At 43.8% G+C, this 14,757-nt stretch overlaps 1 protein-coding gene across 1 annotated transcript in view; it reads right to left on the bottom strand.

Moving 5' to 3' along the window:
- LOC115093865 (aldehyde oxidase-like) overlaps window positions 1–14,757 on the bottom strand; it is a gene marked incomplete at its 5' end in the record, with an annotated part of 162,084 nt that overhangs the window by 51,341 nt on the left and 95,986 nt on the right. Inside the window, 3 exon segments of the mRNA XM_029606217.1 lie at window positions 7,890–8,081; window positions 8,344–8,430; window positions 11,596–11,683. Of these exon segments, the coding sequence (XP_029462077.1) occupies window positions 7,890–8,081; window positions 8,344–8,430; window positions 11,596–11,683 (367 nt within the window).

The following is a 14,757-nucleotide window of genomic DNA, read 5'->3' as shown; positions in this document are numbered from 1 at the left end:
CTGATGCCTGGGACCAGAGCATAACTTACAAAAATGTGATTTTTGTGCTCGGATGTCCCCAAGAGCCCAAAAACAATGGGCCTACAAGATGTTTGAACTTTTTACTTTTTCTGAGCCATCGGAGGCTCATTCTTCACCGGGTCCCTCGTTGACAGCGTTTCAGTCACAAAAAAGAGCATCGTCATGGGATCCTCAATCCTCCAGGCTTGGAGGTAAGGACTTACCGAGCCAACATAGGCCTTCGGATCTGAGAGCACCGAAAGAGCCTCGGCGATCGGCGCAGGAAACAACGGCGCCTGAAAACTTGGCGCTGACGACTTATGCGCCTGACGCACCTTTTGCATCCAAATCACCATTGGCGCATAACATCGGCGCACAAGATACTGGCACATACAGTGCAGAAAGCATATGCGCATAAGGCACCGAAGACATCTGCACGCATGGCGCCAAAGACTTCTGTGCGTACAGTGCTGGAACTGTCTGAACGCACATCGCCAGAGACTTCTGCGTGCTCGGCGCCGAAAACAACGGCGCGATACTGTCGACGCGCATAACGTCGATGACTTATGCGCACAAGTCGGTATATGCGCACAACTTACAACAAACATCGGCACACATGGCGCCAAAGACATTGTTGCACTCGACAGCATACAGATCGACGCATAGTGGACTACAAAAGTCCAAACAAACACATGGGGTAAAACAAAGACATCAGTCTCCAGATGTACCTCATTCCACCTCTTCAGACTCTAATCCTTCAGAGGTGAAGTCAAGATGAATCAGACAATCACTGTCAGGAGATTGAACCCACACAGGATCATCTTCATACCATCACCATAGATGATCACGTCACTCACATCAAAAACCGACGAAGACGAGAAATACATGGGCAATGAGCCCTTCCACTTCTAGGTCATCTCACCCACGAAGTGTGGATTCCTTATCTCGTCGACAATTAATAAAAATCACTTCCTCTGCTGCATCTATATCCTCAGATAATTCTGTTAAAACCACAGAGGGCAAGATGAGGAACAAGTATGATGTACCAACTGTTTCCGCTCAAATTCCTACAGTACCACCTAAAACAGGTGAATTACCAAAACAATCTGGTCGTTCAACAATGCCTCCTCAAACGAAAGAGGCATTTCTTCAGTTATCCCAATCATTGGCAGGGTTTTATGAAACTCTTCAATCATCTTTTAAGATGTCTAACGAACTATCTGTGAGTTCTTCGGAACACAATATACATACCTCTAGAGAACCGTTGGTGGAGCCTCCAGCATCCCCAATAGCAAAACGATCAATTTCACCAATTCAGCAGCAAGATACCCCTATAGATTCTCTGTCACTACAAACGTCCCCATCGTCATCTATCCACAGGAACAACCACAGGAACCAAATTCTCCTCCAGAGGACCTTACCCAAAATGTTTAGGAAAATTGGGCACAATACTACATCTAGAGGTCCAAAAAGAGACAGACCCTAGGTCAGAAACCTTTGGTCTTCTAAAATTTTTCAATGCTCCGGGAGAACCAACATCTCTCCCACCACACAAATTATTACACACTGTCTTAAAGAAGTCGTGGGAAATGCCTTATTCTCTATCAGCGGTTTCCAAGAAAACGGATATAAAATTCCGTATTCGGAAAACATCATCTTACTCTATCCCACAACTACCACATGCTTCACTTGTGGTATAGTTGGCAATGCAAAGATTCAAAAAAGCAAAGTTGCATGCCTCTTATCCAGTGTTAAGATGACTTTGGCAGGAAGATGTATCATAACTCAATGTTGAATGCCCGCATTATGCACATCAATTCTATATGGTACAATATCTATATGAGTGCATACAAGCCATGAAAGGTATACTTTTCTCGACGGCAGATCAGATACCACCGCCTCTTCATGACATGGAGGAGTGTTCTCGACACCTTCTGCGGTCGATCTATGAGGCATTTGAAACATCTTCTAGGGCTTCTGCGACAGCCATCGCAGCTTGTAGGATGGCTTGGTTATGATCTAGTACGATACGAGAAGATTTGCACGAGAAGCTGATGAACCTCCCCCGTGTACAGGAGACAACCTGTTGGGGGAACGGTTTCAAGAAACAGTTGGAAAACTAAAGGAGGAAGCTTTAGCAGTCCAATCCTTAACGTCACAATCTCACTACTCGACCATGCGTCGTTATATGGGATCTACACGTAGACAATCCTATAACCGTAGGCCTTACAGGTCTTATCAATCCTTTCGTACACAGACATATACATCTTACCAGCGTCCTCTGCCGCAACAAAACAACCCAACTCAACGTAGGGGTAAGCCACATAACCAAAGACAGCAGACACAACAACCAGCTGCTGCAGTGAAATCAACGCCGTCTTTTTAATAACCCAGCCACCACCACTATATCAAGCACCACCGGGCAGAATTCATTCTTGCCTGGCAGCCTGGGAGAAAATAACAACCGATCAATGGGTTTTAGAGATAGTACGACACGGGTACCAGTTCCAGTTTACCACAAAACCCATACTAGCTCACTTTTACACTCTAAAGAGTCAAAGTTTCCAACCACAACTGGGGGATGAGATTGCTTTGCTTCGACAAATTTTCCCGAAAACCCAAAAAACAGGGTTTTATTCCCCATACTTCCTCATACCCAAGAAGTTGGGTGGGCTTCATCCCATATTGGATCTATGGGAATTGAACAAATTCCTGACCAAAGAGAAATTCAAGACGGTTTCATTGAAATCGATCTTACCTCTGATTCAACCCAATGACTGGATGTGTTCCATCAATCTGAAGGATGCATACACACATATTCCAATACATTCATCCTCTTGGCGTTACCTATGCTTTCGCTACGGCCATCAACACTACCAATACAAGGTTCTTCCTTTTGGACTATCGGCTGCACCCAGGGTTTTCACCAAATGCATGGTGGTAGTAGTGGCTCATCTCAGACAACAGGGTATGACCATCTTTCCATATCTGGACGACTGGCTAATAATAGCATCGACCCCAGACATCTTACTCAATCACCTCCGACGAGTGATACAGTGCTTACAGGAATTGGGGCTAGTGATCAATTTTCAGAAATCACATCTCCAACCAACGCTACAGTTTATAGGAGCAGTCCTGGACACTGTTCGCAACCGGGCATATCTCCCAACAGAAAGAATAATACAAATACGTCAACTTCTCTACTCCTTGAACAACACTCAGAGGCCGTCGGCAAGACAAATTCTGGTAGTCCTCAGCCACATGGCGGCGGCTAATTTTCACAGTGCCCAACACCAGGCTACATATGAGACGCCTGCAATGGGGACTAAACGTCAATGGAAACAACATTCACAACCATTGACACAGAAGCTATCGTTGACCTCCGAGATGAAACAGGACATAACATGGTGGCTCCTACACTCCACCCTGTCCAAAGGAGCAGTATTCAGTCCTCCAACTCACAATGCAGTCTTAACCACAGATGCATCTCGCAAGGGATGGGGAGCACATCTCGAGATTTATGAAACACAAGGGTTATAGACAATCTACGAGCAGACCCTGCAGATACATTTATTAGAGCTCAGAGCAATTCAAAATGCATTACAAGTGTTTCAAGATCACTGAAAGGGCCGCAGGATCATGATCTACACAGATAATCAAGTGGCAATGTTTTATATCAACAAGCAAGGAGGGTCCAGTTCATGGCCTATCCTTCCAACGTGAACCGCCCTCCTGAAACCACCTAATCATATTTAGTACTCCTCCTTGTTCAACCTGTACATATTGCTGCTACATCCTTTTAGTAGCAACACTGTTCTTTTCTTCCTCTCCCCCTCTTTGCCCCCCCCCACTCTCTGATTTTAACGCTTTTTACTACCTAACGCTTGTCAAATACTTTGTAAATTTCCGTCTCTGTTTTTCCAGTTACCGAATCGCACATCTTGTACGATTTACCTCCTTGCCTTCCTAGTTTTCCTATCTGTATTTCAACAATTTGTCCCCGACCATTGTAAATATTATTAATCTGTTCATTTAGAAGTTTGCTGTTCCTTAGTTCAGAGTTACCGTTCCATGTAATGGCAATGCCTAAAAGTTTTAAAGTTATCTGTAAACCGATACGATGTGCAAACGGTTGTCGGTATATAAAAGTTTCTAAATAAATAAATAAATAAATGGCCCCTTTGCAAGGAGACCCTGACAATCTTCAAACATGCTCACCAACATTGCATACATCTGCAAGCAACTTATCTACCAGGAGTAAAAAATACAAGAGCGGACAGGCTCAGTCGTATCTTTCACCCTCACGAATGGACACTCAATTCAGAAATTGCCCAAGGCATCTTCAGGCAATGGGGGATGCCAGCGATAGATCTATTTGCAACAGAGATCAACGCTCAGGTTCCCAAATTCTGCGCCATATGACCAAGTCAGTTCAGGATCGCCCAGGATGCCTTCCTCATTTCCTGGATGACAGGCCTCCTGTATGCCTTTCCTCCCATACCACTCATAACAAGAACAATTCAAAAGTGCATAACAGACAAGGCTCAATTGATACTGATAGCTCCAGCCTGCAAGACAACCGTGGTACAGTTTCCTTCTCCAACTGTCCATCATGGACCCCATCCGATTACCGAATCGCCCAGATCTTCTCTTCCAAGATCAAGGAACACTTCTACACCCACTACATGCATCTCTCCATTTGACAGCGTGGAGATTGAGAGGCTCCTTTTAATAGAACAGGGAGTTTCCACTTCGGCACAATCCATTTTGTTAGAATCCAGTAAACTCTCAACAAGGAAAAACTATAGTTATAAATGGAAACGATACTCCACCTGGTGCACTTCTAACAGTGTTCCACCATTAGACTGTTCACCTGAGTTACTCATGGATTTATCTACATACACTGTACACAGCTGGGCTTGCAATCTCATCCATTAGAGTTCATCTCAGTGCCATAGGGGCATATCATAGAACAGTTAACAATATTCCTATATCCAATCACCCCTTACTATCTCGTTTCATCAAGGGGTTAACTCACCTTTGCCCTCCGATCTCCAAACCTCCAGTTCCGTGGAACCTCAACATAGTTCTTGAACAGCTTATGCTTTCCCCGTTTGAGCCCATGGACTCATCACATATTAAATACTTCACATGGAAGGTGGTGTTACTAGTTGCACTAACATCAGCATGATGAGTCAGTGAATTACAGGCCTTGGACCATTACTCTCTGTATTTAGTTTCATCACCAAAAGGTGGTTCTCCGAACTCACCCGTCCTTCCTACCAAAAGTGGTTTCTCAATTTCATCTCAACCAGACCATAGAATTACCCATCTTTTTCCCTAAACCTCATGCAAATGACAGGGAATAATTAATGCATACGCTAGACTGCAAAGAGTGTTAGCATACTACAAAGAACAAACTCGGACTCCCGTTTTTCTCAACTTTTTGTCTCTTTCGACCCAAAGGCACCTGGACTACCGGTGGCTAAATGCACCATCTCCAGCTGGATAGCACAGTGCATCAAGCTCTGCTACGACAAACAGAACCTACAAGTACATTCTGTTCCCAAAGCTCATCAAGATAGAGCAGTGGCGGCCTCCTTGGCACATCTTAAACATGTACAACCCATAGACATTTGTAAGGCAGCTACATGGTCATCGCTCCATACCTTCACATCTCACTACTGCCTTGATCAACAAGCAGCCACTGATGCGAAGATAGGGCACGCAATCCTGCAATCTCTATCCTCTTGTACACGGTAAATGCCACACCTTTCAAGATCACATACAAACATATATATATCATAAACAACGTGATCGGGAGCTTGGGACTTCCATGACAGCATGGTTAATTCAGCCCTGCTATCGACGGGAAAAAGCAAGTTTGCTTATCGTAAACGGTGTTTCCATAGATAGTAGGATGAATTAGCCATGCTGACCCACCCTCCTCCCTGGCAGTCACCGTCTCTTCAACTACACTACAGCTTAATCACATACTGAGGAGAATCTGTTACTTTCCTGCGTGGGAACACATGCGCAGCCGCAGAGAGCTAAAATCTAATCTCTGCTTTGACAAGCTCCGCCTCCTGGGCCTGATTGACAGATCCCATGACAACATGGCTAATTCATCCTGCTATCTACGGAAACACCGTTTACAGTAAGCAAACTTGCTTTTATCCAACCGTACCTGTACCTGTTCCCATCTGTACGTTTACCTGACTTTAATCATGATCATTGTACTTCCCATTTGAATTTTCTTTCTCCGATCGAAATTTGTAAACCGTTGTGATGGCAAAACCGAATGACGGTTTATAAAACTCGATAAATAAATAAATAAATAAATAAAATAAATATTGTCATTATAGGTAGCCCTATATAGACTACATTACAATAACTGAACCCAGAGATGAACAAAGTTTGCAGATCTATCATCGAAAAATTTCTAAGCCTCCTTAATAACTGGAGCTTTTAAAAAGCACCTTCACTACCACATTCACTTGGGGCTTTAGGGACAGAGTGGTGTGAAACACTACCCCTGAGTTATGGATCTGGTTGGAAATAGGAATGTGGCAGACTCCTAGCTGGGATGTCAGGGATGTCAGGTTTAGCAACTCCTGACTGAATAAAAATCTTCAGTCTTCACTACGTTTAGCTTTAACCTGTGTATATACAATTGGCTACTTTTTGCAGTACATTCTAAATTGGATGTTGTCAGCAAAGATCCAGTAAATCACACAGTAAGGATGAATGCTGTTGATCAGCAATGTGCTTCTGACTACTACTTTATCCACTCAATCCATAATGAAAGATTGGAACCAAGTTAAGTCTTGCATATACTTTCATTTCCAGTTTAAACCAAATTTTACCCATAAATTCCCAGATTTTTGCAAAGGTGACAATCTTTGCAAAAATCTGTATTCACCCTAGTTTTAGGCTGATTAAAAAGCTGCTCCAGTGCTGCAAATGCAGCATTTCAAGACCTCCAGCCACTGCTGGAAGCCAGCGCGGGCCAAAGTGCATGCTGTTTCAAGGTCTCCCCCCACCACCAGTGAAAGTGCTCGCCATCCAATGCCACCCATGCCATGTTTCATGTCCCACCTCCTCATCCTTTAAGTAGGCAAAATGCCTGCTGTCTGTTGCTGCAAATGCATTTGAACCAGGCTCTGTCCACTAGAAGCACTTTCTGGCCCTGGCCAAAGGAAGAAGTGCAGTGCTGCAGAGCGTGGAAGTAAGCATGCTGCTGAAGGAGAGAGGAAAAGCCTGGCGCTATCACCGGTAAGGATGAATGCTGTAGCAGTGCAAGGGCATGGGGGGAGGGGAAGGGAGATTCTCAGCAGGATGGGGGTGGGGGGAGAGAGGGACATGCTAGGCAGAGGATGGGGGTAGAGAAGGGGATACTGCTGAGTAGATGGATGGGAGAATCGGCTTAATATTGTTTTATGGTCCTGGCTTCTGTCCACCAAAATAAACTCCGATGTTTACCCAGAAAAATAAGGAGTCTGATTTTTTTCCTGTTTTTCTTCTTGTCATTATAAACCCTGATAAATTCCAAGGAAAAATAAAGAACAATAAAACAAAAAGAAAAATAAATCTAAATCAGAATGCCAAGAGAGAAGCCATACATGATTAAGTGTATCAAAAGCTGAATATATGTTCATAAAACCTAACAAAACTCCCTGGCCAGATGAAATACTGTCATCGAGCTAGCAAATAGTGTCTTTGTGCTGTGATCAGCTCTAAAGCTGAATTATTAGTAATCAAGCACTTCATGATCTTCTTAAGACCATACCCTCAATAACCTTTGAAAGAAAGGATAGAGAGGGGTCTGGTCTATAATCTGCAGAATCATTTTGGCATTCCATGATACCACAGCATTCATTTATACATACCTTCTCTGGTGACAGTCCACATTTGGCTGCTACAGCATCTATCCACGATTCTGTAATAAATCCTATTTGAGGGAAACCAAATCCTCGGAAGGCAGTGTTGGATGGCAGATTTGTTTTGCAGGCTATGGCACTGCATGTAAGGTTGGGAATATTGTAGGCATTGTCCAATTTTACGAGCGCTATCACAAGTACCTTGAAGAAGTAGGGGGAATCAGATAATTGTTAAATATATATAATGTTTACACTGATTGTGCTGTTTGCAGAAACAGTAGGGTGACAGTTCCAGTCATTTGCATGGAAGCTAATATACGTCTCCCATAGCAATCACTCTTTCAGCACACTGTCCTATATATAAAAAGTTCAGTTGAATATACAACACGATAGACTACTGAATGAATAATTCTAAACTGATTTCATAAATAGGGAGTTGATGATCACTGTGTAAGAGACTTACAAGTATAGATTCATCGAGGGTACATCCAGAATTGGTGTAATGTATGACATCCGCAGCTATGATTCTCCCATCGTTCATGAACCCCACCTAGAACAGGAAAGAATGTTCTTGCAGAATTTTTCAGCTACCATCAATTACTATTACTACTATTGTCATTTCTAAAGTGCTGTACAGATGCAAATAAGAGATAGTCCCTATTCCTTGGAGCTTATAAACTAGTCAAGACAAACACACAAGACAAACGAGTCAAAGAGAAGTGTATTTATTATAAAGAAGTGATAGCTAAACGCAATCTCAAAAAGGTGAGTTTTTAGATTGGATTTGAATGTGGCTAAAGAGGGAGCATGATATACCAACTAAGGAGTCTATTCCAGGTATACAGCTCAGCAAGGTGGAAAGCACAAAGTTGGAAATTGGAAGGAGAGGAGAAGAGCAAGATAATAGCAACTTGCTGGATGAGCAGAGTTTACAAGGAAGGTGTAAGGAGAGAGAAGTTAAGATAGATGAGGAGCTTCAGAATGAATGCATTTGTAGGCAAGTGTGAGAAGCTTGAAATTTTTGAGGAAGCAGGCAGGGATCCAATACAGCAACTTGAGAAAAGGGGTTACATGATCATAGTGACAGTGAAGGAAGATAAGTCACATAGCTGAAATCTGAACAGATTGCAGTGGAAAAAGGATGTTCAGCAGGAGGCCCAGAAAGAATAAGTTGCAGTAGTCTAAATGGGAGGTGATAAGAGAGCGGATGAGGGTTTTGGTAGCATGTTCAGAATGGAAGAGATACATTTTAGTTTTGTTATACAGGAAGAAGTAACATGCTTTAGCAGTGTTTTGGATGTATGAAGAGAAGAGAGAGGCATCAAAAATAGCCCTAAGGTTACGGGCCAAGGGAATTGGAGGATGACAGTGTCATCCATAGAGATAGAAAAAGGGGGAAGAGGGGAAGCAGGATTGGAAAAAAAAAAAGAAATTCCGGCTTGGCATATTAAGTTTAAGGTGGAGGTGGGGCATCCAGTTGGCAAATGTCCCACAAGCAGGCTGAGATTTGGGTCTGGATTCTCAGTGAAATTTCTGGTGTAGAGAGGTAGATTTGGGAGTTAGCAGCATAAAAGTGGTACTAAAAGCCATGGGAGGAGATCAGAGCACTGAAGGAAGGTGTGTAGAGAGAAAAGTGAAATGGGCTCAGGACAGAAGAACAACCAGAGGATACAGTAAAAGTATGATGGGAGAAGTAAGGAGAAAACCAGGACAGAGCAGAATCCTGAAATCCAATTGAGTAGAGCATGTCAAGGAGTAGATGGTGATCAAAAGCAGTAGATTGGTGGAGGAGAGTGAGGATCGAGCAAAGGACCTTGGCTTGGCTATGAAGAGGTCACTGGAAACTTTGGTGAGAGCAGTTTCTGACCCCCCCAAGCGGAACCAGCTTGGGGGGGTCAGGAGCACGTGACGGCCGCGTCACTCGTGACGCGGCCGTCACATGGTCCACCGCGGTTCCGCTCCCAGACCCCTTGTTGGACACAAACGGAACTTTTGGCCAGCTTGGGGGGGCCTCCTGACCCCCCCAAGCTGGCCAAAAGTTCCGTTTGTGTCCAACGAGGGGTCCGGGAGCGGAATTAGCTTGGGGGGGTCAGGAGCACGTGACGGCTGCGTCACTCCGACGTGACGCAGACGTCACGTGCTCCTCGCAAAGGAATAGAGGAATGGCTTCCTGACTCCCCGCTGGACCACCAGGGAGTTTTGGTAAGTCTTGGGGGGGATTAAGGAGGGTGAGGGGTTTAAATTTTTATTTAGGATCAACGATCGCGATTTCCAACGTATTCAACATAGCTATGTTGAATAAGTTGGAAATCCGATCGTTTTCGCCTCATCACTTTTTTAAGTTAAAAAAAAAGTAGCGTTTTACATATAAGTTCAAAACGAATGCACACCCCTACTAAGCTCTGCATTGGTGGCAACAAGAAAAAGGTAGAGAAGCTGACACGGTGCACATACAGGCCAATTTTAAAAGAAGCGCTCGGGTGCCTATGCATGAGTATATCGGCTCGCAAGCAGAGATATGCCGGAGTTTTAAATCATGTGCACTTTTATGCACATAAAGGTGAATTTTGAAAGGAATGCACGCACTAAAATTGAGAGATGTGCACACGTGGAGGGCATGCACGTGTCCACCAATTTTAAAAGACACGTGTGCACATCTCCTGATAGGTGAATATCTAATCTCGAACTAAAAAGGGGGCATGGCGTGGACAGGGCACGGCCAGGAGATGTGAGCGCACCCAGGTCCCGTGCCACGTAACTTTACCTCTGCCATGGAGGAGGTGCAAGTTTAAAAAAAAGAAAAAACAAAGCATCCCTGGGAGGTTTAAGGGGTCTGGGGGAATTGGGGGGGAGGGGAGTGCAGACTAAAGAGCATGGGGAGTTTGGAGGTCCTAGCTCTACACTTGGTGAACTTGGGGGGGGGGGGGGGGGGGGGGGTGAACCGGTGAAACTGGTCATGGCATAGACACGCGCTTGATATGAAATTCTTCCACTTGCACGGCACACACCTGTTCTAGTTTTCAAGCTAAACTGCTCTCTATTTGTTTGGGCTTTTAAAGCAAGAATGTGTGCCAGAGAAGAAAGATGGAAAGTTTTGCCTGGCATTTATGTGGTAAAAGAAGGTCTGCTTTAGGTCCAGCATATAGAGGTGATAAACTGCGTAAGCCAGAGAGGTCAGCACTGGTGAATTAGATTCACTGAGCTAGTCTTTAAGCAGGTATAGCAACTGATACCTCTCTGTCCATCTATTGGTGTGAACATGTGTCTCTGATGGGAATTCTCCAGAGCAGAGCATGGTGCTGAACAGCAGCGAAACATGCTGTAATAAACCCCTTAGTTTATTAGTCATCCTTGTTTCTAATATATTGAAGAGTTTAGCTTCACTAGAAAAAGAGGCTAATTTTGGCAGTTTTATCGATTCATGAATATTCATTAAATCAGGGTAACTTTCACCCAGGAAACTTCATTTGGAATTTTATCATCTATAAGTATAGTATAACTGCAGTTTTTGTCCAAGCAAGCTTTAAATCAGAATAGACTATTTTTTATGTGCAGCTTTTTAATTGTAATCGTTATGATCAAAACAAGTTCTTTTTAACCATTTTCGACCTTAAATATAATTACGTTATGAAGAGGGTAGCATGCTGGCCAACATACAAAACAATGCAGCAGCTATTTGTCTTATTCCCACCACCAACACTTTTTCGCCACTCACTTTATATTTGCCGAGGAACGGGTGTCTCCCAGCAGTTATGAGGATGTCATCTCCGCGCTCCAGAACACAGCGAACCGCACGGCCAGTCCTGAGGGAAGAAGGCTCTTAGTTGCCTCATGCGCTGATTCTGGGCCTAAGCTTATACAGTTGCTTACAAATGGAGGGAGTCTATTGGATGTTCATGCATAGGATCAAATCTTTAAAAAAAAAAAAAGTTTACATCTCTTTTCCATACCATCCTCTTCACTTAGCATTTCCGAATAATCTCTCCTCTACTTCCATTGTCCTTTCTTTTTTTTTTTGCCTTTAGTCTTCTCATCCTTAATGAAGACAGGACCAATCCATTACTAATCCATTCAATGGTTATGAACCAAAACATCAAATGGATTAATAACTAATACTTCTTCAAAACATTTTACTGCCTGCTCCTACCTTATTTATTTTATTTATTTAGAAGATTTTATATACCGATGAACGTTGGGAACATCTCATCGGTTTACATTAAACAAAATTATAGCTAACCGAGCTTTACAGTGAAAACTGGAACCAGATTGCATAAAGGAACAGAACACATAATATTACTCAACAGAGAGAATCATCACTTAACTTACAAGAGGGGAATCAACTGGAAACAGGAGGAAGAAATAAAGATTTACAAGATAAGGGAAAAAAGGAAGGAGCTATTTACAGTAAAAATGTGTGATTAAATAATTAGATAAGGAATTAAATTACAATTTGCAAAGTAAGGGGATCAAGGTGAAAGTGAAACAGAAAGCTGTTAAGCGAATGCTTGTTTGAAGAGGCAGATTTTCAGATTGTGCTTGAATTTTTTTGGGCAGGGTTCCTGCCGCAGGAAGGGAGGGAGTTTGTTCCAAAGGACGGGCCCAGCTAAAGATAGTGCCCGAGCTTTCTTTCAGGGGTCTATTTACTAAAGTATGCTATTGCATTAACGCATGTTATTAGTGAAATTTAGTAAATAGGTCCCATTCTTTAAAATATACCACATGTTAAAAATCAGCAAAAAATAGATATTAAAAACATGTACTATCATGGTCAATTCTGCAATTTATATGCCTTTGTGAGCTTTGGCATTTGTTGATTGGATGCACTTATTTTTTTAATGTTTTTCCCAAAACTGTTTATGATGAGGACAGTGGCACCCTTCTCTTTTGCCTGTTTGATCTTTGTCTGGAATATCTTCTTTCTTGGTTACTGCATCATGGCTGTTATGCTCCGCGGTCGCAGATGGCTACGACCGCTGTTGCTCACCTCCTTCTTTTCTGCCTTGGCTCTGTTGGGCGAACTCACGGCCTCTGCCAGCCACTGCCGGCCTTCTTGACTCTGTTCCCAAGCCCTCCTGAGCAGCGTGGATGCTTCCGAACCGCCATCTTATCCTCGGGGTCCCCTAGGCGCGCACGCGCACTCTCGGGCTAGCTTTAACAAGTCATGGCGGGAACCTCAGGGGCGTCCCCCTCAGATGACATCACTCATCCTGGATATTTAAACCTGCTGGTCCAAACAACCTATGACTTGGCAATGAGTTCTTCGTACTGAATCCACCTACTCTCGCTTCAAACTCGTTCCGGATCCTGCTCCAAGACATGAGACTACTGGGTATCCGCTCCTCAGGGGCCCTTCCTCATTTCTCGGCTATTTGCTCCTCGGGGGGCCATTTGCCCGGACTCCTGCCTGCCTCGTATCCCGAGACTTCCTTCGGAACTACTCTTTTGTCTTCAGCCACTGTGAGTAACCACGCTGTGGATACTGCTGTGATATCTACTGTGGAATCCTCTCCGGTGTACCCCGCTCCGCGGGCCATTGCCATGATATCGCTAGAGGAGCCTCTCCGGTGTACCCCGCTCTGCGGACCATTGCCGTGACATCACTAGAAGTGCCCTCTCCGGGTCCACCCCGCTCTGCGGACCTTTTCTGTGCTACCGCTAGAAGAACCTCGCCGGTGTATCCCGCTCAGCTGACCAGTGCTGTGATATCCTAGAGGAACCTTCACCGGTGTACCCTGCTCTGTGGACCACTACCATGATCTCCCATCGAGGAACCCTCTTGTGTACCATCTCTATGGACCCTGTGTACCACAGTGACTGTTCTATCTCTCGGGACCCCCACTCCTCGGGTAGTGCCGCTCCTATTGCCTAAGGCTCAAGCCGTCACTAGCTGAGTCTGATGTCAGCACCTGCACTGTCGCTCCGTGGCCCGCCTCCTGGAGTCACTCTTTCTCTCTTCTTCGCTACCTCTGCTGTATACCATCCCACAGCCGAGACCTTGCCTCCTGATGAGGCTCAGTGGGGCTCCTCCCATGGGTGGTACCATCCCTCACCTTGGCCAAAGGGCCCACACACCCACAAATCCTAACAATGGCTCTGTCCTGTTAGTACTTGATTAAAATGGAACCACAAACAGCAAATTAAATTAATCCAAACTTTGCACTGAACTACGCCTAAAAGGTGTTAATTTGCAAATTGATTTGCTTGCATATGTTTTTCTACTTCAAGAGGAAAGAAAAATAGCAGCTTTTTAATTACAGATGCTGCACAATATATTAGAATAACCTGTGTGCAACCAGGTAGGAATGGTAATTCTGTCAACAAAGTTTGCAACTAACTCTTTGCATTTGAGATGCAAACTCTTGCTTATGGCTTAAAATATACTTTTTTTTTTTTGCTATTTTATCTTTCCACAATATTTCCTCACATCAAAACTTTCATTGGAAGATTGGCATTTTTCTCCCCTTGAAATGTCCTTCTTATTGATTTTTTAACAGTTGATGTAGGTTGCAAGCTGGTAGAGGACTAGCATCAGGTTCTATGGAGATACTCATCTGCACTGTCTTTTGAAATTAGGACAGTTTGTGGCACAGCATAGTGCAAAAGGTGTAAGGAATTGTTCACATCCTGAAAGGAGCATGCAAACTGATTCATATTCACCTCCTGGCCATGTTCTTAACACGTTCTACTATAAATCACAAAATGTGAGTCTTGTAAAGCCAATGTCAAGCTGTACATGTAAATATGAATAGCCATGTATATATCCAAAGTGCATAAATGGTCAACAAAGCTTCCTATTAACGGCATTCTAGATTTAATAGAAAATAGATGCTAATTAGGTCTTTCTTCCTTTAGTAGAAAGGCCTCTCAAAGTGCCATA

This window comes from Rhinatrema bivittatum, chromosome 6 (assembly GCF_901001135.1).
Source record: "Rhinatrema bivittatum chromosome 6, aRhiBiv1.1, whole genome shotgun sequence".
Lineage (NCBI taxonomy): Eukaryota > Metazoa > Chordata > Amphibia > Gymnophiona > Rhinatrematidae > Rhinatrema > Rhinatrema bivittatum.
The sequence above is the reverse complement of the archived record's forward strand: the minus strand, read 5'-3'. Positions and strand labels throughout refer to the sequence as shown.